Source organism: Aedes albopictus, chromosome 1 (genome assembly GCF_035046485.1).
Source record: "Aedes albopictus strain Foshan chromosome 1, AalbF5, whole genome shotgun sequence".
NCBI lineage: Eukaryota > Metazoa > Arthropoda > Insecta > Diptera > Culicidae > Aedes > Aedes albopictus.
The window spans coordinates 319,879,126-319,906,434 of record NC_085136.1 but is presented as its reverse complement, the minus strand read 5'-3'; the positions used below and the strand labels follow the sequence as shown (position 1 = coordinate 319,906,434).

At 38.8% G+C, this 27,309-nt stretch overlaps 1 protein-coding gene across 1 annotated transcript in view; it reads right to left on the bottom strand.

The window, feature by feature from the left end:
• The window catches only part of LOC109398557 (dynein axonemal heavy chain 10), a 341,003-nt gene that overhangs the window by 86,013 nt on the left and 227,681 nt on the right, over positions 1-27,309 (bottom strand). The window contains 4 exon segments of the mRNA XM_062847206.1: positions 16,545-16,703; positions 16,962-17,066; positions 17,186-17,608; positions 17,683-17,813. Coding sequence (XP_062703190.1) covers positions 16,545-16,703; positions 16,962-17,066; positions 17,186-17,608; positions 17,683-17,813 — 818 coding nt within the window.

Below are 27,309 nucleotides of genomic sequence, written 5' to 3'. Positions count from 1 at the left end.
AAGGGAATCTCTCCGGATTCCTGAAGGGAATTTCTCCGGATTCCTGAAGGGAATCTCTCCGGATTCCTGAAGGGAATCTCTCCGGATTCCTGAAGGGAATCTCTCCGGATTCCTGAAGGGAATCTCTCCGGATTCCTGAAGGGAATCTCTCCGGACTCCTGAAGGAAATCTCTCCGGATTCCGGAAGGGAATCTCTCCGGATCTCGGAAGGGAATCTCTCCGGATTCCGGAAGGGAATCTCTCTGGATTCCGGAAGGGAATCTCTCCGGATTCCGGAAGGGAATCTCTCCGGATTCCGGAAGGGAATCTCTCCGGATTCCTGAAGGGAATCTCTCCGGATTCCGGAAGGGAATCTCTCCGGATTCCGGAAGGGAATCTCTCCGGATTCCGGAAGGGAATCTCTCCGGATTGCGGAAGGGAATCTCTCCGGATTCCGGAAGGGAATCTCTCCGGATTCCGGAAGGGAATCTCTCCGGATTCCGGAAGGGAATCTCTCCGGATTCCGGAAGGGAATCTCTCCGGATTCCTGAAGGGAATCTCTCCGGATTCCTGAATGGAATCTCTCCAGATTTCTGAAGGGAATCTCTCCAGATTCCTGAAGGGAATCTCTCCGGATTCCCGAAGGAAATCTCTCCGGGTTCCTGAAGGGAATCTCTCCGGATTCCTGAAGGAAATCTCTCCGGATTCCGGAAGGGAATCTCTCCGGATCTCGGAAGGGAATCTCTCCGGATTCCGGAAGGGAATCTCTCCGGATTCCGGAAGGGAATCTCTCCGGATTCCGGAAGGGAATCTCTCCGGATTCCGGAAGGGAATCTCTCCGGATTCCGGAAGGGAATCTCTCCGGATTCCGGAAGGGAATCTCTCCGGATTCCGGAAGGGAATCTCTCCGGATTCTGGAAGGGAATCTCTCCGGATTCCGGAAGGGAATCTCTACGGATTCCGGAAGGGAATCTGTCCGGATTCCGGAAGGGAATCTCTCCGGATTCCGGAAGGGAATCTCTCCGGATTCCGGAAGGGAATCTCTCCGGATTCCTGAAGGGAATCTCTCCGGATTCCTGAATGGAATCTCTCCAGATTTCTGAAGGGAATCTCTCCGGATTCCGGAAGGGAATCTCTCCGGATTCCTGAAGGGAATCTCTCCGGATTCCTGAATGGAATCTCTCCAGATTTCTGAAGGGAATCTCTCCGGATTCCTGAAGGAAATCTCTCCGGATTCCTGAAGGGAATCTCTCCGGATTCCTGAATGGAATCTCTCCAGATTTCTTAAGGGAATCTCTCCAGATTCCTGAAGGGAATCTCTCCGGATTCCGGAAGGGAATCTCTCCGGATTCCTGAAGGGAATCTCTCCGGATTCCTGAATGGAATCTCTCCAGATTTCTGAAGGGAATCTCTCCGGATTCCTGAAGGGGATAATTCCGGATTTCTGAATGGAATTTCGTCAGATTCCTGAAGGGATTCTCTCCGGATTCCAGAAATGAAACTCTCCTTGACGGAATCTCTCCAGATACACTGGAGGAAGTCTCTTCAGATTTCTCGTAGAAATCTCTCGAGATTCCTTAAGGTTCGTAAGCTTACCCCATAGAATTTGGTCGCAACATGCGAGATTCATCCCACTGTGCCCATCACTGAACACCAGCAGCGAGCAACAGCCCACCGTCAGTGAACCGTGAAAGCTGTCAATTTAAATGAAATTTGCGCCTGGGAACGTTTGCAAGTGCGAAATTATTTTCCAACTACTACTCTGTATCAGCGCTCGACAACTCACTGCGGCGGCAGCGGTGGCAGCGACGGCGGCGTTGTCCCAAAACGTCTAAACCACGTTGCGTTGCCATACCAAATTGTGAGCCGCCCGGGGGCCTTCTGACCTACGTATCAACGCCCACCGTTTGTGGGTGCGTATAGCGGGTGAAGGCTTGATGTTTGTTAGTTGGTCAGCCACCAATTCTGGGACCTTCGATTCGGTGTGGTGTGGCGAGGTGACGAATAACACACACTTTCGCACTTGGTTGATTCTCATGCGTCAGCCGATCAGACCAGTGTCGGATACTATCTAGTTGGGGCTTTCGGTTTGTGTCTAGCAGGGGTTTCCGATCAGTTCGCTTTTAACATGAGGTCTGGAGAAATTTGTTGGAAATTCCCAAAACTAAAACTGTATTCAACAAGCGTATCAGTACCTAATTCGATGAACTACTTTATAGTTCACGTAGCCGTAGGAACTGCATTGAAAACCTCTGCTCGTAGGAGATTGGTCAACGCAAACTTTCGGGTCAAACGGATTGTCATCACTCGCAGGGCCGATATCTGATGGTTCGAACCGAACGTATAGTTTGTAGATATCTACGTGATGACGATCATGCTGTGTCATTGGGACGGACGGACATACAACAGGAAATCGGAACGGAACTACCGAGAGAGGAGCGGGCGGGCGTTTGCGTGCATAATTTATTCAAAACTCTTTTCATTTCGTTTATCGCACCATGTTTTGTGGCATCTCTTTTGGGGGGCGCTGCATGTGTGTAGTGTTCACATGTTGTAGAGGCTGGCTAGGCTAGGTATCGTTTGCTGTTGCTGCTATCGACTCAGTTGAGTACAAGTGTATCGGTTCTGGTGGCCTGGCGAGACAGAACGAAAAGGAGCGTGTGGATGGAACGAACGCCTATTCATAAACTACCGATAAACACAATTGTTTGGGAAAGTTACCGCGTGGCTTGAATAGCAAAGTAGGATGTTGTAGAATCGTCAGTGTCAGACCCGGGCAGCTACGTGTGAGAAAACTGTGCATATTTCGTAGCTCTGACCGGTCTGAATCAGAGGGGTTGCCAATTAAGTGTCTATTGTGTCGGGGGATCGAATATTGAGAGGGGTTCGCAGTATAGTTAGGATTTCTTCTGATTGCTGTCCAATTGTAGTTTTATATCTTCAGCTGTTTTTGAATCATGGTTGAAACTAGTGCGGAAGGAAATATGAATACTAACGAAGCGGAGATGGTCAGCTTCAGCCCAGGTTCAAAAGATATTAGAGAGCTATGGAGACGCATGGTATTTTATATTGTTCAGAACAACAACACTGAGAAAGAGTTTGGAAGTACAGTGATAGACATTCGTTTAGCCGAGGCCAAAAAATTTTCAAAAAAGTGTCAGGAAACTCATACAAAAGATTTTATGATAAAATTTTTTGATGTCAGTGATAGTATATCTAGTACAGTGGGGTTCCGATTTTGGCAACAAAATTTTTATTTTTAGTTGCCAAAAATGGAACCGTGCTAAAAACGGAATCTTTTTTTGTCAACATTTTTTTACATTTCTCTGTTTGTTAATTACTACATAATATACCTTGTTACCGTTATGGAACCATACGACGATCTAACCCCGGAACAATTAGTTTGATCATATTTTCGTAGAGCAGTTTGTAGCCTCATCACACTGCTATAAATGAATGTGAAAAAATCAAATATCCTTATGCGTGTAGCTAGGAATATTTGTAACTTTTTTGAAACATAGAATAAATTCTATGTGAACTAATTCCATAAATGTCCTTTGTGCAATTTATAACCGCATTAGTGACGTTAAAACGCTATTAAGGCATTAAATCTATTATTAGGTTGATTTTAGATATTAACTGCTTCTCAGAGACTTTACAGGTAGTGTTTATTGGAAATGTAAAATGACAGACAGAACAGTCAATAATACACTATAGAAAATTTTGTCGCTTTATGTTGCGTACAGTTGAGTAAGGCCTTAAAAAGCATGGCCTTGTTTGCCAGGAAAGAAGTTGTAAAGCAAAGAGGCAGCATTTACGTGGTCGCAAAAATAGGATCATTCGTGAATAATACAAACATGAAAATCATGAACTAATTTACCCAGTCTACACACTACCGCATACTATACAGAATAGGACAACAAAAAAGAAAAAATGGCAGACATTTAATTGATAAAATTGCTTAAAGGAACAAAAACTTTCTCGAAATTCTATACGAAATTTCTGATCTATTTTGTAACATATTTTCATAATATATGGGTAATATTTACGAAATTTAACAGGAATTGCTGAAAAAATCCCATCTTGTGATATTTTGTGTAAACTCTTAAAAAATTCTGGCAACATATATGCAAGTGTTACTGAAAAATGAATCTTGTAAATTTATTCCCATTCGCAGCGAAATTCATGTTTAAATTCATATAAAAATCTATGGAATTCTCGAAAAGAGCCATACAGACCAAACGACTCATAACAGAACTGCGAACACCAAGTCAACAGAGACCTGCACTCAACAAACATTTTGGTCGTATAAGCATCGAATAAATTGCTTTTAACCCTCGATTGATCGCGCTGCAGTATTTTGCACAACACGTCGAAATAATCTCGCTTTATGTTCTCAGCATTAGCGTGGTGCTGACGTTGGTGGCCAACCGCGCGAGTTACGGAGGTTAACCAAACTTCAACTAAAAATAGAGTGGACCTAGTATGATGGTTAAAACACGTGACTATCACGCTAAGGACCTGGGATCGAAACCCACTCCCGATAAACTCACAAAAAAGTTCTTCCTTAGGAAGGGAAGTAAAGCGTGGGTCCCGAGATGAACTAGTCTAGGGCTAAAAACTTCAACTAAAGAAACTGTTGTTCAGCTACTTCTCTTTTTTAGGTATGCCTATGAGCCATTTGGACATCCTGGTTAAACATGTAATTTTTTTTGGAGCCGTGGATGAACTTATTTGAATACTTCCTTGGTGAATTCTGTGAGGAATAAATGAGATTGTTTTTTATATATTTCTTGATGTCTAGAGACATAAACAGAGCCAAACAATCAGCCAAAATTTATCACTATTAGACAAATAGTTAGATCGTACCCTTAAAGATTATGAAATGATTCTCTCAATGCAATTTTCCACCAAATTCTCTAAGGCAAAAGTACCCCCAGTGGACCTTTGTGCTCTTAAGGGCAGCACGTTCGCGTTGTAAGTAAATGGTCAGTCATTCAATTCCCAGCCCAGCCACCAACAACTTTTAGACAAGCCGATATTACTGAATCTATCGTCTCTACTCTAAGCAACTGCTCTAACGAAAGGATAATTCGATAACGCCCCTGGACTACATCACTGTCTACTGGACTAACAACCAATATTGACAACAATATGAACAAAAATACCGCGTGCTCATCGTTCTACCGTCGTCAAAAATAGAAAAGAAAGCAGTATCGAAGCTATTAGTGTAAGGAAAAAAAATATCATCCAACAGCTCACGTTCTAGTCTTAGTGGACAAATGACTGACTACAAATGTGTGAGGAAGTGAATTTCATAAACATAATCTAACCATCGATGCCACAGCTTTAAAGTCGTGGATATTCACCATGGCCAATGGCCATGCTGAGGGTAACGGGTTCAATTCCTGGTTGGTCCAGAAACATTTTGTAAAGGAAATTACCTTAACTTTCTTAGGCGTAGGGAATCTTCATGACTGCCGCACGATATTCACATTAATATCTGTGGAAGTGATCATAGAACACTAAGCTGAGAAGTGGGCGTTGTCCTAGTTGGGACGTTATGCCAAAGAAGAAAGATCTACTCGGTTTTGTGCACCCTGCACACAATAAACAGTTGGACATAATACAAAATGATATATGGACCCATACATCACGTATTTAGGATATCTGTGGCAAACATAAATGGGCTGGTTCCTTTGTTGGAATGCCGGAATAGCAAAAAAACGTTATATTTTTCTTATTGATATAATACAAGTTGTCTATTGGAAGAATTATTTATCGATATTTGCTATATCTTTATTAGATTTAAAAATGTTGCCAAAAACGGAATCCTTTGTTGCCAAATTCGGGGGGTGCTAAAAACGGAACATGTAAAAAATGGAGCATGCCAAAAACGGAATCCCACTGTACTGTTTTATAAAAATGTGATACATCACACTTACATATACACTGAAACAAAAACGAGGGTAAAAATCCTTCAAATGTCATTTTTTGCCTAGACATTCGTTTAGCCGAATTGTACAATTTTTAGAATTCCATAATAAAAAACTAACCAATTTCTAAAAATATTCAACATAATCGTTTTGTATGGTGACCTGCATTATAGATCGGCTTGTAAATCATGAATTTGATTGTTTTCGGAAGTGTTGCCATATTAATTTTACATGTATCTCATATAAATATGTAAATGTTTCCAAATTGAGATTTTATGTATTTATTTTTATCGGAAGTGTTTCAGGAGAATCTAATGAAAGTTTCATGACGAGTGCAGGTTGAAAATTTACGAAAAACAATGTTTTTAACAGAAAAAAATAACGCAAACCATAAAAAAATCACGTATTTAAGTATTGTTTTGATGAAATATGATGGTTTCACTTGCATAAATCATAGCTTTTACTACTATTACGTCCTCTCATAGCTCCTACATCGTCTAGACTGTATTGTGGCTGAAATCACATACATTGGATGGCTCACAATTTGAGAAATTGCACCGAAAGTATTCAAATTTCTAGCATGATCTACTTGTTTCATAATTTAGACGTTCTTTTCAAATAAATTATGTTAAAAATGAATGTGGTTAAAAACTAAGACTCATTTATAATATATTTCTTCGGATTGAATGAAATAAGCCAATTGTTTGACAATATCTTGTATTTTTGTATGAGCATCTGCTTTTAAATAAACAGGGTACAAAAATTCTGACAATTCTTGAAGTTCTTTCACTGAACAGTCTTCTAACTCATTTGGTAATGCTAGTATCAAACAGGAATACTCCACAGGCATTAGGGCACGTCTTTATTTCAACGCAGAACTATTTATTTTAGCTTCTACCAATCCTATTTAAAGGTTTAACCAACCAAAAACCAATATACTTATTTTTTTCATGACATTTTATGTAATAATTTGAACATTTCTAACAATAATTCTGTGCCATATTTTCAAAACTGCTAATGCAGCTTACGTTTGGGTGTTTACAGAAATATTTTTTCTTAAATAAATTTGTTTATCATCGCTTCTCCTTATTGGGACATTTTTTTTATAAAATGTCTCTGAATTTCACAAATAAATAAACTTTTAAGGTCAATTATCTTGCTAACACATCAAAAACTAAATGTCTTGGGGTATATCCTCGAAATATACTCACGAAATTGAAAAAATCTATTGAAAACAAATTTTTCATTTACCTCGGCTAAACGAATGTCTAGGCAAAAAATTACATTTGAAGGGTTTTTACCCTCGTTTTTGTTTCAGTGTATATGTAAGTATGATGTATCACATTTTTATAAAACAGTACTAGATATACTATCTCTGACATAAAAAAGTTTTATCATAAAATCTTTTGTATGAGTTTCCTGACACTTTTTTGACATTTTTTTGGCCTCGGCTAAACGACCCGCATAAACGATAACCATAAGATTTGCTTAACCACCTATTCGGGATACAGTACGAACAGTATGCGGTATTGTTGAACCGTCTACATTACGGTCCGTTTATTGTGTTGGTTTATTAGGGGAATGTCTATCACTGTATTTTGTTTTTATGACCAAAAACTAGGTCTAAGTAGTTTATGGGAAGCGTCTCAGATGAGTTGCAGGAAGCTTCAGAGGGGTTCCAGAGGCGATTTATGGCGTTGCTGGAGGCTTCAGAGGATTTTCACAGGCTCTCAGGTAAGCTTCGGGGTGATTTCAGAGGCGTTTCAAGGTATTTCAGGAGGTTTTTGAGGGGTTTTGTTTCGACTGATTGCGCTTGTATTATTCTTTCCAAGATCACCTGGAGTGAAGATATCGATCTCTTACTAGTACCTTCCTTCGGTTGTAGTCTTGACTGATCCAGGCTTTGCGAAGCCGCAACGGAACGACATGGTTATCGGAGCTCAGATTTTCTTCAGTCTACTGCGAAAAGGCCCATTGTCTGTGGCGGCTGGTACTGTGCTCGCGGGTCGGATAGTTAGTGATCCTGTACACACAGAAGATCAAGACCGAAGGTCTGAAAACGTCACATTGCTGTGCACTACTGATGACATCCACAAACAGTTTTATAGATTCTGGAAGGTCTAGAGCTGTCCCACCAGCTTCTTAGAATTTATTTTTTTTATATTTATTAACAAGATTTTTAACCCGGGTATAGTTCGTCTCGGGATCTATATTTCACCTTTGTTCCGAACTAAGTGAGCTCGTTGGGAGAGGGATTCGATCCCAGGTCTTCGGCGTGATATTCACGTCCTTTAACCATCACACCAGGTCCGCTCTACACTCGCTTGTGTACAAAATAGCTGGTACCGTCGTTCGGGGTGACATTGGGCCTAAGAGGGTAACATTGGTCCATCGATCCCACGGATTCAATAAAAGTCAGAGAATCTGACGGTGGATGCAAAGTATCTTAGAATTATGTATTCTAGTAGTTTAGCACACAATATGCATTCCCGTCGTATTCTAAACGTGCGGAACAGTGGCCCAATAATGTCACCCCACACGGCGGTAAATGATATTTAGCTGAATCATGTTCAGTGTTTTTGGTTTTATGGAGGGACTTAAGCCTGTTGGTCATCCGTCCCTTCTCAATCAATGGGGACGAGACAGGTCGGACCGTTGTTGTCTACCATCCATGTGTGATGGATTCTTGAGGCAACTACAACACTTACTATCTGTTGACTCCAGAGCTGGTGCTCTTCATCGATCCCATTGGATGCATGGACCTTCGTCGACCTTCGCCATATGGTTCTCGTAGATGCGTTAGGGAGCGTTCATGACGTAGTCTTTCAAGGGGAGGGGCGCAGGTGTAGGCTGGGATTGTGTGACGAGGTATGGAAAAATATGTTACGAGGGGAGAGGGGGAGTCAAATGTTTGAATTTATGCAGGAATCCCAAGAGTTCCTGAACTGCAAAGCTTCTCATCATAACCATGCAAGAATCTCTGGAGAAATTCAAGGAGACATTCATTTGGAAAATTCCTATAGATTCCCTGGAGAAATTCCTGAGTTCCCAAAAAATTTTCTAAAAAAAAAAACAGTGGAAGAAATTGTTTATTGATCCTTGGTAAAATCTATAGGGAAATCCTTGGAATAATTTGAAGGAATCCATGCAGAAATTTTTGGAAGAATCCAGGGAATACTTTCTTAAAAATATCGGAAAAGTTTTTGAAGGTATCCCTGGTGGAATTCCTGGGATAATGTCGTAATACCCCAGCAGGTACTTCTGAAAGATTCATTGGGCGATTTTATGAAGGAATTCATGGAATGATTTCTGAAAAAAAAAATCCGTGGAAGATTTCCAGAAAGAATTCTTGGCAAAATTTTTAAAGAAGTCTATGAAACAACTTTGAAAGTAATTCATGTAAAGGTTTCTTTACAAGCCAATCAACAAACTTATGGAGAATTCTGAAAGGGAATTTCTGAAGCAATTGGAGAAACTTCGAATACAATTCCTGAAGGCATTATGAAGGATTCTTAATTTGCTGAAAGAATTTCCGTTGGAATTTTGAAGAAATTTGGGAATGAACTTTCTTAAGAAATTTCTCAAGGTTTCAGTGGAAGAATTCCGTAAAGAACCCACAGAATGAGTTCTGGAACTATACGTGGGGGAATTTCTGAGGAAGTTCATAAAAGCTTTTGAGAAATCTCTAAAATAAATCATGTAAGATTTTCTTAAAAAGTTTTTGAAAGATTTTTTGAAGGAATTCGTGAAAAAATTACTGATGCTTATCTCCGGAGAATTTTCTATAGTCTATGCAGCAATTTTGGGAACAATCAATGTAAAATTTTCTAAACGAGTTCATGGAGAAATTTCTGGAGAAATCTCTAGAGAAATTTGTGTAGGAATTTTAGAAGGTATTTCCGCAGCAGGAATTTCTCAAAGAATCTCTGAGAGATTTTATGAAGAAATCGCTGAATGTTTTCTCAAAAAAAATCTGAAGGTGTTTTTGAAAGAATTCCTAAAGGATTGGTGGAATTTTTGGAGGATTTGGCCAAAAGAACTTCGAAGATATTCTAAGGAGGACGTTGCAGGAGGAATTTATTATGGAAGATTTTCTAATCAATCACATCAATCCTTCAAGAAATTGAATAATTTTCAAGAAGAATTTCTGGAAAAACTTCCGAATTAATTTTTAAAATTTCTTTTTAAAAAACTGGAGAAAGTTACAAAGGCTTTCTCCGGAATTGAAAAAAAATCTTGGAAGAATTTCTTAAACTTTCCAGGACGCGCGTCATCAAGCAGCAGAAACTGCACCGCGTTCGCATTTCACAGTTATAAATTGAAGGGCTTTCCTCTGCCTACCATTGCATGAATTTTTTATATTGTGAGGCAAGTACAATGATACACTATGTCCAGAGAGTCGAGAAAATTTTCCTGACCGGAACATGAATCGAACCCACCGTCTCCGGATTGGCAATCCATAGCCTTAACCACTAGGCTAGCTGGAGACCCCAGAAAACATTATGAAGGATTTTTTTGAAGGAATTTCTCAATAAAGGATTTTTTTGGAAACCTCCGGAAGAATTTATCTTGGGATTTTGGAGAAATTAGTGAATTTTTGAATTACTGATTTTCTGAAGAAATATCTGAGAGAATCAGCAAAAGATTTCCGAAAGAATCCTCAAATGGAATTCTGACAGTATACATGGAATAATTTATGAGTATGTCGAAAGAAGGTTTCCAAGATGAATCCTTGAATTTTTTTTGGTGAATCCCCTTGAGGATGTTCTGAAAGCTCTGGGGAAATCCCTAAAAAAATCAAGCAAGATTTTCTTGTTTGGAGCAAAAATTGCTCCAAAATGTTATAAGAAACTCGTTAATGATTTGCTGTGAAGAATTTCTGGACGATTTTCTGCAGTAATTTTGAAAGCAATCCGTGGATAGTTTTTTAAATGAATTCTTGGAGAAATTTCTAGAATAATTTCCAGATTAACTTCGGAAGGATATCTAAAATTATGAAAGGAAATCCTGGAAGAATTATTTTCCTGGAATCTCTGGCCGACCCAGTAAAGGAATAGCTGAAGAAAACTGCTGAAAGAATCCGTAAAGGTTTTCTAAAGGAATCCCTGGAGTGGTTTTTGATGGAACTCCTGAAGGATTGGAGACTGTTTAGGAGTCATCTATAGAGGAATTGCTGAGGGAAACTCTGAAGGAGTTCTGATTAAGTATTAGGAGTAAATTCTGGAGTGATTCATGAAAGATTTTCTGAAAGTATCCTTCATGAATTTTGTGGAGGAACTCAAGAAGAATTTCTTGGATAAAATTTACGAGGGATTTTTTAAAGGTTATTTCAAGAATCCCTGGAGAAAATCTCAAAGAACTACTGGTATAATTTTCCAATTGTATTCAGCTTGAACTAGATTATCCGGAGACGCGTTTAGAAACTTCTCAAACATATATACACTGGTTAACGGAATGTAGTAAGAAATTAAAATTTTGCAAAAAAAACATTCATTTGTAATCACTTTCAATTTTAGATTTGTACAGCATTCTGTTTGTTAAATAAATATTTAAGAAAATTCACAATGTGACTCCAGATAATCGAGTCTGACCTATATTTGAAGAGTTCGTAAAAGAACTTTCAAGCTAATTTCTGAAGGGATCAGTGTGAAAAAAAATCCGTATGATTCCCTGCAGGATTTTTTGAAAGAATCCGTGAAATAAAATTTGGGATTTTTTTTTAAGAATCTGTGGAGAAATTTCCGAAAAAGTCCACGACGAAATTGCTTTTATTTCATACAAAGCTATGCTGGTAGGATCATACAGGAATTTCCGGAAGGTTTTCTTTCCATGAAAGAATTAAAAAAAAAATCCAAAATAATCCCTGGAGAAATGTGCAATGCAATTTCTGGGGGAATCCTTTGTAAAGTTTCTGAAGTAATCTTTTCGCAAAAGTTTCGATTGAGACCTTGTAAGATTTTCTAAGAACCCTTAAAAAACCTGTGGGGCAATTCTTGGAGAAACTTTCAAAGCAATCCTTGGGGGTGTTTCTGAAGGAATTTTTGGAACATTTTCTGAAAAACTTTCAGAAGAATTCCCTGTATAAATTCCCGAATGAGGTATCCACATCTATATGTCGATATTGAATATCAATGTGTATATGCAAGCAAACTTCCGAAAGTATCCCTGGAATCCAGAATTCACTCAAGCTATTCTTGCAAGATTTTTTAGAATTTAAAAAAAAAATACTTGAAGAAAATTTCCGAATTATCTTTTTGAAATCATTCAAAGGAATCCCTGGGAAACTTTGAAAGATTTCTAAAAATCTCTGGATACAATCTTGAAAATAATATTTACAGATCTTTCTAAAGGATTCCCTTGTGAAGCTTCTGAGTAAATTCTTGGATGAATTTGCGAGGCATCCTTCTTTTCTTTGGAGAAATTTTCGAAGAAAAGGTGCCAGTCATGTTTATCCTTTTGGGGAATTCTTCCAGGAATCCCTTTGGGAATTCTTCCAGGAATTACTCTGGAATTCCTCCAGCAATTCCTCTGGGAATTCCTCCAGGAATTCCTCTGAGAATTCCTCCAGAAATTCCTCCAGGAATTCCTCCAGAAATTCCTCTGGGAAACTTTGAAAGATTTCTAAAAATCTCTGGAGACATTTTTGAAAAAAAAAAATATTTACAGATATTTCTTTTCTGTGAATTCCTCCAGGAATTCCTCTGGGAATTCCTCCAGGAATTCCTCTGGGAATTCCTCCAGGAGTTCCTCTGGGAATTCCTCCAGGAATTCCTCTGGAAATTCCTCCAGGAATTCCTCTGGGAATTCCTCTGAGAATTCCTCCAGGAATTTTTCTGGAAATTCCTCCAGGAATTCCTCTGGGAATTCCTCCAGGAATTCCTGTGGGAATTCCTCCAGGAATTCCTCTGGGAATTCCTCCAGAAATTCCTCTGGGAATTCCTCCAGGAATTCCACTGGGAATTCCTCCAGGAATTCCTCTGGGAATTCCTCCAGGAATTCCTCTGAGAATTCCTCCAGGAACTCCGCCAGGGAATTCCTCTGGAAATTCCTCCAGGAATTCCTCTGGGAATTCCTCCAAGAATTCCTCCAGGAATTCCTCTGGGAATTCCTCCAAGAATTCCTCCAGGAATTCCTCCAAGAATTCCTCCAGGAATTCCTCCAAGAATTCCTCCAGGAATTCCTCCAAGAATTCCTCCAAGAATTCCTCCAAGAATCCTTCCAGGAATTCGTCCAGGAATTCCTCCAGGAATTCCTCCAAGAATTCCTCCAGGAATTCCTCCAAGAATTCCTCCAGGAATTCCTCCAAGAATTCCTCCAGGAATTCCTCCAAGAATTCCTCCAGGAATTCCTCCAAGAATTCCTCCAGGAATTCCTCCAAGAATTCCTCCAAGAATTCCTCCAAGAATTCCTCCAGGAATTCCTCCAGGAATTCCTCCAGGAATTCCTCCAGAAACTTCTCCAAGAATTCCTCCGGGAATTCTTCCAGGAATTCCTCTGGGAATTCCTCTAGGAATTCCTCCAGGAATTCCTCTGAGAATTCCTCCAGAAACTCCTCCAGGAATTCCTCCGGGAATTCCTCCAGGAATTCCTCCAGGAATTCCTCTGCGAATTCCTCCTGGAATTTCTCCAGGAATTCCTCTGGGAATTTCTCCAGGAATTCCTCTGGGAATTTCTCTGGTTATTCCTCCAGGAATTCCTCTGGGAATTCCTCCAGGAATTCCTCTGGGAATTCCTCTGAGAATTCCTCCAGGAATTTTTCTGGAAATTCCTCCAGGAATTCCTCTGGGAATTCCTCCAGGAATTCCTGTGGGAATTCCTCCAGGAATTCCTCTGGGAATTCCTCCAGAAATTCCTCTGGGAATTCCTCCAGGATTTCCACTGGGAATTCCTCCAGGAATTCCTCTGGGAATTTCTCCAGGAATTCCACAGGGAAATCCTCCAGGAATTCCTCAGGGAATTTCTCCAGTAATTCCTCTGGAAATTCCTCCGGGAACTCCTCCAGGAATTCCTCTGAGAATTCCTCCAGAAATTCCTCTGGGCATTTTTTCAGGAATTCCTGTGGGAATTCCTCTAGGAATTCATCTGGGAATTCCTCCAGGAATTCCTCTGGGAATTGCTTCAGGAATTCCTCTGAAAATTTCTCCAGAAATTCCTCTGGGAATACCTCCAGCAATTCCTCTGGGAATTCCTCTAAGAATTCTTCTGGGAATTTCTCCAGGAATTCCGCTGGGAATTTCTCCAGGAATTCCTCTGGGAATTTATCTGGTTATTCCTCCAGGAATGGACTACCCGCTTTGCGCGCAGCCACATTTGATCAGCAGGAGTAAATCAATTTAATTTTGTATGGCGAAATGCATCTAAACTTGAATTACTTGAAATACAAAGCTTTTCCCGAAAAAATATTTGGTAGGTTTAATAGTGATCACCATTGTGCACAACCACTACCAAATATTTTTTCGAATAATGTGTTCCACTTTGAAGAATTTGCCTTTAGATGCTATTCGCCATACAATATTTTTGCGATTTACTTTTAGCGATTTTTCGCGCATAGAACCTAGCGCCACATTGGTCGATGCGGAGAGTAGGAAAACAGCCGATGCAGGTAATTAATTCCTCTGGGAATTTTTCCAGGAATTCCTCTGGGAATTCCTCCAGGAATTCCTCTGGGAATTCCTTCAGGAATTCCTCTGGGAATTCCTCCAGGAATACCTCTGGGAATTCCTCCAGGAATTCCTCTGGGAATTCCTCCAGGAATTCCTCTGGGAATTCCTCCAGGAATTCCTCTGGGAATTCCTCCAGGAATACCTCTGGGAATTCCTCCAGGAATTCCTCTGGGAATTCCTCTGGGAATTTCTCCAGCAATTTCTCTGGGAATCCCTCCAGCAATGCCTCTGGGAATTCCTCCAGGAATTCCTCTCTAAGTCCTTCAGCAATTTCTCTGGGAATTCCTCAGGCAATTTTTCTGGGAATTCATCCAGGAATTCTTTCAGGAATTCCTCTGGGAATTCCTCCAGCAATTTCTCTGGGAATTCCTCCAGGAATTCCTCTGGGAATTCCTCCAGGAATTTCTCTGGGATTTCCTCCAGGAATTCCTCTGGGAATTCCCCCAGGAATTCCTCTGGGAATTCCCCCAGAAATTCCTCCAGGAATTCCTCTGGAAATTCCTCCAGGAATTCCTCTGAGAATTCCTCCAGGAATTCCTCTGGGAATTCCTCCAGGAATTCCTCTGGGAATTCCTCTGAGAATTCCTTCAGGAATTCCTCTGGAATTTCTCTAAGAAATCCTCCAGGAATTCCTCTGGGAATTCCTCCAGGAATTCCTCTGCGGATTCCTCCAGGAATTCCTCTGCGAATTCCTCCAGGAATTCCTCTGCGAATTCCCCCAGGAATTCCTCTGCGAATTCCTCCAGGAATTCCTCTGCGAATTCCTCCAGGAATTCCTCTGCGAATTCCTCCAGGAATTCCTCTGGGAATTCTTCCAGGAATTTCGGAATTCCTCTGGGAATTTCTCCAGAATTCCTCTGGGTATTCTTTCAGGAATTCTCCTGGGAATTCCTCTGGGAATTCCTCCAGGAATTTCTCAGGGAATTCCACTGGGAATTCCTCCAGGCACACCTTCATGCCGTAATTGTTATCTTTTTTGTATGAAGGGTATATGTTCCGAGTTATTGTTACTATTAATCGAATTGCTTTTTCCCATAGCTACCGCAATAGTTTTATCTGTCATCAAATTTCCCTCCCAGTCTTTGTACATAGCTGGCACTAGCGCAGTATTGTATCGCGCACCATTGATAGTTACATAAAATCTCCGCATATTGTTCCAATCCATGCTTTTCAGCGCTTCTCACTCCGTTCGTACTCCCGTTCCTTGCTGCGGTGGATTCGTTTCTCTTCTGCTTTCACCACCTATTTCACATCTGATGATATTGCGCTTGTTTGCCATAGCACTAGGCGTCGAATCACATTGCGTTGACGTCGCTAAGCTGTTGCTATCACGGTTTCTAATGCTTGTAGTGTTAAACCTGAACTATTTTAAATTTCACATGTCGCGTTAATAACCCTGCAAAATTATGGCACTGAATCATTTTTGACCTAAAATTTCAACAATCAACATCAGCTTTTCCAACCTAGCCGATGGATCATCCTTGTGAAGGTATAAAACGAATCGCGATTGATCCAACTGGCTCTACGGTATGCAAGTTTCACATGCGGCTCGCTCTATCGTAGGTACCCCATGATTGTTGCCACCATCATCAGCGACATCGGTACAATGGCAACGATCGGTGCCATCGCTATCGTCATCCGTTAGCAGCAGATTGCGTTTCCATAGCAGGCAGCGAAGTTCCATAAATTTTCCATCATCAGCAAAGTTCCATAAATTTTCCCTCCCGATTTTTGGGACGGACCAGCCAGCAGAGCACCAGCAGGGTGTGAAACGACACATTCGGATATTGACATTCGTCGTTGCTGGCAAATTGCTTCCCATACTTAGTGTGACACACACATGGCGGGGCTGTTTGTGAACTGCGTGGACTTGTTGGGATTGATCCATGCGGATCAAAAGTTCTACGTGGTTCATGAACAGTCCCCGTATAAAGCACGGTACTAGTAGTGGGTGCGGCATACGTACCTTCGGATTCAGCACGGTGCACTTCGTCGGCAGGCCCATATTGGTTTGCGCTTTTATCAATGTATTTATTACAACCGTTTTTCCGCCACTTGTTGGACCGACAATCATGGTTGAGTGACGTGTCATCATTGTTTCGTATAATTGTATCACCTTTTCCACCTGTGGACGAGAGCCGGAACGGGGAACGAGAAATAGTGGGAATTGGGTAAATCGGGCGGTAGATACTAGTGGAATGGTTTGGGCGGTCGAAATTTTGTTTGAGATTTTGTGGGAATTTGGTTATCTGGATCGCATTTGAAAGTTTTTGGTGCGAAATCATGAAAGATGTAAATTACCATTTCGTTCTGGGAAATGCAGTTTTAGTAAAAGATAATCTTCAAGCTGTAGCGTCCGTTATCTACGACACACCGAACATACCTGTTTTTGCATGATGATATACCCGTCGTCCTCGAGAACCTTCTCCACCTCTTCGGTAAATTCCGGATAGCCGACGCGTGGATAGTCCACTCCTGGGAATAAATCCTGTTGCGTAGGTTGGAAGAAGGACCAGATGTGAATGTCATTGAACCTGTCATACATCAATTTAACCTGTCGGGAGCCTCCCCCTCCCTCCCGAGGCTGTCAGAACACATGTACTTTACCTTCATCAATCCCATGAACAGCGGAACATCATCGAAGACAAATTTCGGGAAGTTCATGTCGAACAGCGTCCTCATCAGGGTGGCAGTTTCGGAAATGTCCGGTGATTTGCGTTTGTTTACTCCGGCCATTCGCAGGACGGCATTCAGCGAGCGGAGTCCCCAATCGTAGTGGTACTGTTTGGAAAGTTGTTCTCGGGCCAGCTTGTACAGGACCGTCATCTTTTTGGCCAGGGTCTTGGCCTTCATAAACCCATCGGAGAACAGCGATATTAGGCAAATGAGCTCCAGGTCCGGCATAATGCAGGTCACCGGCCGAAACAGGGCTTTGACCGATTCAGGCAGTTCGGTACGACCGGCGTAACCGGGGTTCATGGTGATGAATATGCCCACCTTGGGGTCCAGATTGATCTCGTAACCTTCGAACTAAAAGGCAGAACAGGAAATTGCGGTAAATTGGAGTCGATTGATTGGAATACTACACAAGGGAGTCAACAAACCATGAATGTTTTCTGGTTGGCAACCAGAGCCGTCCGAATCATTTGTAGCTGAGTTGAGATGACGCTAAGTACCGATATGTCAATCCGATTAAACTCGTCGAAGCATCCCCATGCTCCGCATTGTGACAGTCCTGTGGGATAAGGAAGAAGAAAATGACAATGAAGAATGTGTGAGTACGGCGAGAGGAAACGTTTGCGAGGGAAAGTTTTCTTTCGTGTCTGGGCAGTTTGCAGAGGAAAATTTGCACACGGATAAATTTTGACGGAAAAAGCCCGGCAGCTGGTTACTCAATGTTTCCAAATTTTGGCACTCCCATACATGGTACATTCCCTAGGGAATAACTCCAGCAATGCGACATAATTTTGATTAATTTTCCTGATCTGGATTATTTTTTTTTCAAATTTTAAAATCTGTCAGAGAATTCCTGCAAGAATGTCCGAAGAAATCCATGTAAAATTTTTTGAAAGAATTCCTGAAGCAATTTCTGAATGAGTCCTTGGAGAAATTCTTAAGAGAAATGAAGGAAACAACACAAAGAACTACTCAAAAGAGTTACTCTGAAATTTTTGAAGGAATTCGGAATTTTCAATTTTCTGAAAGAATCGCCAAAGCAAGTTCTAAAGGAATCCGTAAATTTATGGAGGAATTTCAGAGGAAGTCCATGAAAGCTTTCTGGAAGAATCCTTCGAGAAATTTAGGAAGAAATATTTTTAGGAAGCTCTGGAGGGAACTCTGGAATCTTTTCTAAAGAAATTTATAGAGTAATTGTTGTACTAGTTTCTTAAACATGCTCTAAATTTGAAAAAATCCTCAAGGATTTTCAAAAGGAATCTTTGCAGCAATTTGTAAGCAATCCATGAAAGATTTTGTAAAGATTTTTCTGGAGAAATTTTTGAAACAATCTCTAGAGGTTGTTTAGAAATCCATAGAAAATTTAGTGAAATAATTCCGAAATAATTTTCTTGAAGAATTTCTAAAAGAAAACTTTGTAGGAATTTATATTGGACTTCCAAGAGTCCGGAGTCTCAGAAGGAATTTCTCCAAGAATCCCTGGAAGATTTTAACAGGAATCACTGGAGAAATATGGGTAGGAATCCATGAATCACTGGAGAAGTACCCTTGGAGGGGTTTCTGGAGAAATCCCTGAAGAATTTTCTTAAGGGTTCTCCGTAATAATTTTGAAAGGGAACTTTGGAGCAATTTCTAAAGTAGTCGCTGAAAGAATTTCCTAAATAATCCATGAACGATCTACGAAAGGAATCTATGGAGGTGTAGCTGAGGTTATCTATTTAATGTTTTCTAGTAAACAACTTAAGAGGAATTTCTTCCATGGAAGACTTTCGAAAGGAAACTCTCGAAATTTTTTTGGAAGGACTCCTGAAGGATGTCTGAAGAAATTTCTGGAAAAAATTCTAAAGAAAGTTTTTGGAGAGCTTTCTGAAGGATTTTTGAAAGACATCCCTGGAATTTCTGATGGTATCAATGGACGAATTTTCGAAAGAATTCCTGGAAACACTTGTAAAGAAATGCAAGGCGAAATTGCTGAAGCAACCCATGAAGATTTTCTTAAAAAAAATCTCAAAATGTCTGGACAAATCCTCAGTGAAATTTCTGACGGAATCCCTGGAGCAATTTCTGGAGACCAATTTCGAATGAATTTTTGGAATATTTTTTGGCAAAAATATGTTAATGAGTTTTTCATTGGGAGCCTGACGTGAGATAACATTTGAGCGGCATGGGTGCCCGATATGTGAAAATGCAAATCAGCATTGCAGTTCTGAGAAATAAAAATGACTGTTAGATTTCTTCTTAGTTTCGTAAACTATACTGTCGTGAATCCCAAGTCAGTCCCATCTATAAAAAGTATGCATTGAGAAAATAGACTCTGAAGTTTTAAAATTTTAATTCTTTGTGAAACTTCAAAAAATCGAAATGAATTTAAAACTTCTGCGATCATAATGAAACTGTCACACATTGTTTCAAACTTGAAAACGAAATATGAAACTGGTCAAACCAGTGGTAGGTTTTGTACTGAGGGGTACAAAAGTTCGTAATGGGACTGACTTGCGATTACATTTTTTTATGAGACAATCTGACTTGGTGTTGTTTTCAAATTTATTGAACAAATTATATTTTTTTTTCACGCAGCTGAAAGATCATCCAAAGAAAGATCAAAAACCCATTTTTGCCCAAAATGCAGATGGGACTGTCTTGCTATTCACGGCAGTATATGAGTATGAACAATTCCTCCAGGAATTACTCCATAGCTTGCTGCAGTGATTCCATCATGGATTCCTTCAGAGATTCCTTCAAGAATTCATCTAGGGATTTCATCGGACATTTCTTCGTGGATTTGTCCTGGGGTATCTTCGGAGGTTCCTTTAGTGATTGTTGCAGTGCTTTTTCGAGTTTTCCTTCAGGAATTTCTCCAGGGATCCTTTAAGGAATTTCTGCAGGTATTCCTTCAGAGATTTCTTCAGGGATTTCTGCATATAGTTCTTTCAGAATACCGCTAGAGATTACTCAACTAATCCCATCTGGAATTATTCAAAGTTTTTTGCAGGAATGTCTTCCAGAATTTCTTTCAGAAAATTTTACTAGAATTTACCAGAATTGAAAAATTATTATTAATTCATGAATTTTTAAAAATTAAAAAAAAATCCATTAGGAATCTATCCAAGTATTTCTTTAAAAATTCGTCCAAAAATTAATGCAGACGTGGTTTTTTTAGATTTTTATCTAGAAATTCTTCCAGGAATTCGTTAAGAAAGTTCTCCTGAGATTCCCTGAGGAAATCCTCATGGGATTGCTTCTAGGATTCCTCATGTGATTTCGACGGATGTTTCTCCTGGGATTATTCCCAGAATTTTTTTTATGATTCTTTCAGGAACAACTTCAGGGATTATTTAAAAAATGTTTTTTTTTTTTTAATTTTGATTTATGTGTATTTTAACTTAAATGCTAATTCTACACTATTTAAAAAATGCCTTCAGGAACTCTTCTAGAAATCCCTTCAGGAATTCCTCCTGGAATTCTTTCAGAAACTCCTCCAGGAACTGTTTAGAGATTCCCGTAGGATTTCTTCAGGAACTCCTCCAGGGTTTCCTTCGGAGTTACTCTACGTATTATATTAAGGGTTCCTTCAGAATTTCCTCAGGAGTTTCAGCGATTTTTGCAGTACTTCCTCGTAGGATTTATTCAGAGACTCCTCTTGGAATTCCTTCAGGAATTGCTTCTTGAATTTCTTAAGGAATTCTTTCTGGGATTCCTCCAGAATTCTCTAAAGGGATTCGTGCAGAATTTCCTCCAGAGAATTCGTGCAAGGATTCCTCTGAAAATTTCTACAGAAATCCATCCAGCAAATCCTCCAGGATCTCATCTAGCTAGAGATTCCTCTGGATTTTCCTCCAGAGATTCCTCCATAGAGATACCGCAATGAATTCCACTAGAGATTCCTCCAAGAATTCCTTCAGGGATGCTTCCAGGAATTCTTCCATTGATTTCTCCGGCTATTTCTCCAGGAATTCCTCCAGAAATCCTTCCAGGGATTCCTCCTAAATGTGCTCCAGTTTCTGTATCAAAATGTAGCACGCAAAATGCGGCTAAGAGTTTTCCCGTCTTTTGCTTCGTTCCCTGGCTCCCAAAACAGACGGCTTAAGGCGAAACTGGAAGCATTTTCTCATTTTTCCGGTTTTTGATTTTTTATTAAATAACGAAGCAATATTTTCCAAATTGGTTTTCGTGCACATGTAGAGCATGGATCAAGGTATCTTCTGAATTTTTTTGAGGTGGAAAATGTTTTCCGTTTTTGCAGAAACCATTTTTTTGTGAAATTTTGTTCAAAAATGGTTTCTGCAAAAACGATAAACATTTTCCCCTTCAAAAAAAAAAAAAAATCAGAAGAAACCTTGATCCATACTCTACATGTGCACGAAAACCGATTTTGAAAAAATTGCTTCGTTATTTAATAAAAAATCAAAAACCAAAAAGTGAGGAAATGCTTCCAGTTTAGCCTTAAGCGCCACCTCCGAAGAGGATCGTCTGTCGAGTTATGTTTGCCCGGCAATAAACCCAACCTCAGGGCGGGTTTGTTTTATAAGAGACCAAATAGCGAATTAGAGACGATACAGAAAACCAGAAATATCTCCAGGGATTTCTCTAGGGATTCCTCCAGGTATTCCTCTAAAGATTTCTCAAGAAATTTCTCCAGAGATTCCTCCAGGAATTTCTACAGGCAAGTCTCCAGGAATTTCCCTAGGGGTTCTTCCAGGCATTTCTTCAGGTATTCCTTTAGGGATTCCTCTAGGGATCGCTCTACAAATTCCTAATAAAATTTATTCAGAAACTTATTAAAAAAAAACAAATTTTTAATGAATTCCTGAAGAAGGCTCTGAAGAAATCTTTTGGTGAACTGCTGGCGGAATATCTGGAGAAATTCTTGTAAAAATCCCTAGATAAATATCTGAAGGAATCCAAAAAGAACTCCTGAAGAAACCAAACGAGTATTTTCATAAAAAAAATTCTTGGGGAATTCCTGCTTGAATCCTTAGAGATATTTTTAGAAGAATTATGTTTCTAAAGAAATTGCTGGAGAAATATGTGAAGGAATATCTGGAGAAACAAATGGATTAACCTCTTTAAATACTCGTAGAAAAACTTAAGAGAAATTGCTATAGGTTTGCCAAGAATTATTTCTAGTGAAATTTGTGGATGAACTCCTGTAAGACTCCGTGAAGAAATTTCTAGTGATATTCTCGGAAAACATTCTGATGGAATTTCTGAAAAAAAAAAATACATAAGAAGCATTTCTGAAAGAATCTGAAATGAAGAATTCCTGCTGGAATCACTGAAAAGAATATACAAAAATCTTCGGAGAATTCCTGAATAAATTCCAATTAGAGGACTCCTGTAGGAATTTCTGAGAATTTAGAGAACTTCTGCAGGAATTTTTGAAGGAATTCTTGTAAGATTTTTTGAAAAAGTAGTAATTCATAGCTAGTTTTCTGGAGAAATTTCTTGAGAAATCTTAAGAAAACTAGAGGAATCTCTAGGGAAATTGTTGGGTAAATTTGGATTATGGAGGAGTTTTAGAAAGAATATGGATTTTTTCATTATCTGAAACCTTTGCCTGTGTAAAAATTAGCCTTGAAAAAATTCACAAATAAAAAAAAACTGAAAAAATTAAAACTTTACCGAAAAAAGTTCTGAAGGAATGTGTTGAAGATTTTACGGAAGGTTTCTGATGGAATTTCTAGAAGTAAGTCCATGAAAGCTGTTCTGGGATCCTTGGAAAAAAATCTGAAGTAATCTCTTGAGGTAGTGCTGGAGCTCGCATGGATTATCCAGGCAGCAATTTCGGAAATAATTTATGAACGATTTTCTGAAGAAGTTCTTGGATAAATTGCTGAATGAATCACCAAAAAAAAAAAAATTCTAAGGATATCCCTTGAAGTTTCAGTAAAAGAATTCTTGGATGAATTTCTTAAGAAATTTCTAGAAAAATATCTGATGGAAACTATAGAGAAACTAGCTGTACCCGGCAAACTTTGTCTTGCCTACTGCGTTTTTTAACGTTTCAAGTTTCTATCCAAGACCCCGGTCACAAAATGTATGAAATATCGATTTTCAAAAACTCTCAATTTTTCCATGTTGTTTGCCTCATAAACCTTCTTTGGGTGAAAACTAACAGAACAAAACTAAGACGACCAAAATCGGACCTTCCGTTCGCAAGTTATGCGCGGTCCCACGTATGCCACTGTATTTTTATATATATAGATGTGTAATGCAAATCTAAATGGAGTTTTTTATAGAGTCTCTGGGAATATATCTTCAAGAATTGTTGAAAAAAAAGTGAAATTTCTGAAACTATTAATGAAACATTCTCGAAAAGGAATTTTTAGAGTAATTCAACAAATGGTCTTGATGGAATTTATGGAGGATTCTCTTGAGATATTTCTGAACGAAATTGAGAATAAATTTTTGAAGGAATTTAAAAAATTTGTAATTGTTCGATTTTCTGTAAAAATTCTAGAAACATATTTGAAAAAAAAGTTGAATATTTTCTGAAATTAATCTGATAAAGATTTTTAAGGAATCCATGTAGCAATTTTGGAAGCAATTTCTGAAAGTCTTTCTAAAGCAGTTCTTGACTTAATTTCTAAAAGAATCTTCAGGGGAATTTCTAACAGAATCCTAGGAAGATTTTATGAAAGAATCTTAGATGTTCTTTGCCAGGAATTTCTAGAAGAATTTATAAAAATGTAGAGGATTGCACGGTGTTATTTTAAAATCCCTGGAAAATTGTTTGATCCTAAAAACGTTCAATATTTTCCGATTGAAATCCCTCAAGGCTTTTCTAAAGGAGTGATTCGGAAGCAGACCAAAAAAAAAAATGTCTCAAGATGTTCTTGGAGAAACTTCTGATAAAAAAATCTTTAGAAGGATTTCTAAAGGAGTGCCTTTAAGATTTAGTGAACGAATTCCTAGATGATTTCCTTAAAGAATTTTTATACAAAAGTTATTGAGATTTTAAAGGAATCCATGGAGAAAAACAGGCCACAATTACAAAAAGGTGATTAAGAAGTTTCTAGAGGAATCTCTGGAAGAATTTCTGAAGCAACCCATGGAAGACTTTCTAAATGCAATTCTTGTGAAATTTCTGAAAGGATTGCTGGAGAACTTTCTGAATGAATATCTGGAAAAAATTTAAAGGTAGGTATAGTAGATTTTTTGAAAAAAAAAAAAACTCCCAAAAAAGTTTTGGAGGGTTTCCTAAAGGTTTCCCAAAGAAAAATCACGAGAATAAGTACTTAGTGAAATTGCAGATGAATTGGAGGAATTTTTAACGACATTCTTGATGGAATATCTGAAGTCTCTTGAATTATTTCTGTGTCTCTTGTTATATTTTTTTTTAGGAATTACTATTTTTTTAAATAATCACCGCAGAAATTTCTGGAGCAATCCAGGGAACATGTCCCTGGAAGAATTTCTGGGACAATCCATGGAAGATTTTATTTAGGATTCTCTGGAGAAGGATTAAAAAAAACTTCTAACAATTTCCAACAAAAATATTATTATTGATTTTTTTTAATAAATCCATACAGAAATAACAAAGGAAATATAGGTTTTGTTCTCCAAAAAAGTGCTTGAGAAATTTATTGAGGAAACTCTAGAATAATTTCTGACGCATCCCATGGAACACAATCTAGAAGCAACCCTCGAGAAATTTCTGAAGAGATTGCTGGATACTTTCTGAAGGCAGTTTTGGTAGATTTTTAGAAATAAATGCTAAAATAATTTCTAGAGGGTTCTCTGAAAAAAAAAATCTAAAGACACCATACACCAGGAAATAGTGGAATTTCAAATCTATCCTTGAACGAATTTGAAAAGGATTCCTGGAGAAATTTTTGAAGAAAATTTTGAATCAACCCGTGAAGGCTTTGTTACAAGATTTTTTCGTGAAGAAACTCTTAGTGAAATGTTTAAAGAAATCCCTGGAGAAAATTTCTGCAAAACTTCATGGAAGATTTCTTGCAAAAATCTGTTAACAAATTCCTGGGATTTTTTTTTTTGCATGAAAATACTTGGAAACATTTTCAAAGGAATCCTTAAAGAAAGAAAGAAATTTTTTGTATATTTTCTGAAAAATCCCTGGAAGAATTTCTGAAGGAATTTCTGCAACTCTGGAAAACTAAAAGTGCGCTTGTAGAAGCATTCGACAGTAACAGCGTCATATTTCTTTTCTTTTGAGGCATCTCTAATACAGGAAGAAAAACAAGAAATGGATGGAATTTTTACGGAAAGTTTGTTAAGAAATTTCTCAAGGAAATTTTCCAGAAATTCCACCAGGTCTTCATTAGAAGCTATGTAGGTATTTTTTCTAAGAAATCTCTCTGGAGTTGTTTCAGAAATCTGCTCAAAAATTAATCATTTTTCACGAATTTCTTCAGGAAGTTCTTCATTGACAAATTTGTCAGTTATTTCGCAGGCGATTGCACCAGAAATTTTCCCCAGGTTTACTGCAGGATTTTTGCAGAAACTGCTCCACAAGTTCCTCCAGGAATTTCAAAATTATCTAAAATAATCATAAATTTCACAATAAATTTAACCAGGAACTCGTTCAAGATTTCTTTCTTCATTAATTTCTTGAGGAGTTCCATCACCTATTTTTTCAGCAAATTCCACAAGTTTTGTTTTAATACTTTCTCAAAAGTTTTTAAGAATTTTACCTGTAATAACTCCAGAATTTCATTCAGTAAAATTGGCGTGAATATTTCAAGGAATTTCCGCAGGTATTTTTTCGAAAATTTTCAAGCTTCTCCAGCAACTGCGCTTGGATTTTCTTAAAGATTTTTTTGGGGAAATTCAACAGCTTTTTTTATTCTCCTTCAGAAATTCTTTCTAAAATTTGAATACAAATTTAATCAGAAATTCCTCTAGAAAGTAAATTAAGACTTTATTTTGAAATGTTTCTAGATATATTACTAATATTTTCCAAGGGGTTTCTTTCAAAGCTCTTCCATGAGTTTATTTGAGAAGCTCTCAAGGAATTACTTCAGAAATTCATCCAGTAATGAATTCGGAAGTTCATACAGAATTTATATAGAAATAACTGCTAAGATTGTTTTTCGAGTATTTTCACAGAAATTTCATTTGGGTTTTCTCAAAAAATAAAAAAAGCAATTCAGAAATTTCTGCAGTTTTCGACCGACTTATCCAGCAAATGTTAAGAAACTTCCTGCTAAAGTTTCCCGGCACAGTTTTCAATAATTAACCGTGATTTTTTCTGGAAGTTTCCTCACGAGTTTAGAAATCAATGCAAGCAAAAAAAACATATCAATATGAAAACAAAATGGAAGAGATGGAAAGTAAGGAAAGGAAGAAAAGGAAGGAAAGGAAGGAAAGGAAGGAAAGGAAGGAAAGGAAGGAAAGGAAGGAAAGGAAGGAAAGGAAGGAAAGGAAGGAAAGGAAGGAAAGGAAGGAAAGGAAGGAAAGGAGGGAAAGGAAGGAAAGGAAGGAAAGGAAGGAAAGGAAGGAAAGGAAGGAAAGGAAGGAAAGGAAGGAAAGGAAGGAAAGGAAGGAAAGGAAGGAAAGGAAGGAAAGGAAGGAAAGGGAAGGAAAGGAAGGAAAGGAAGGAAAGGAAGGAAAGGAAGGAAAATGAAGGAAAGGAAGGAAAGGAAGGAAAGGAAGAAGGAAAGGAAGGTAAAGGAAGGAAAGGAAGGAAAGGAAGGAAAGGAAGGAAAGGAAGGAAAGGATGGAAAGGAAGGAAAGGAAGGAAAGGAAGGAAAGGAAGGAAAGGAAGGAAAGGAAGGAAAGAAGGAAAGGAAGGAAAGGAAGGAAAGGAAGGAAAGGAAGGAAAGGAAGGAAAGGAAGGAAAGGAAGGAAAGGAAGGAAAGGAAGGAAAGGAAGGAAAGGAAGGAAAGGAAGGGAAGAGGAAGGAAAGGAAGGAAAGGAAGGAAAGGAAGGAAAAGGCAGGAAAGGAAGGAAAGGAAGGGAAGGAAGGAAAGGAAGGAAAGGAAGGAAGGAAGGAAAGGAGGAGGAGGAAGCAAGAAAGGAAGGAAAGGAGGAAAGGAACTGAAAGAAGGAAAGGAAGGAAAGGGAGGAAACGAAGGAAAGAAAGGAAAGGA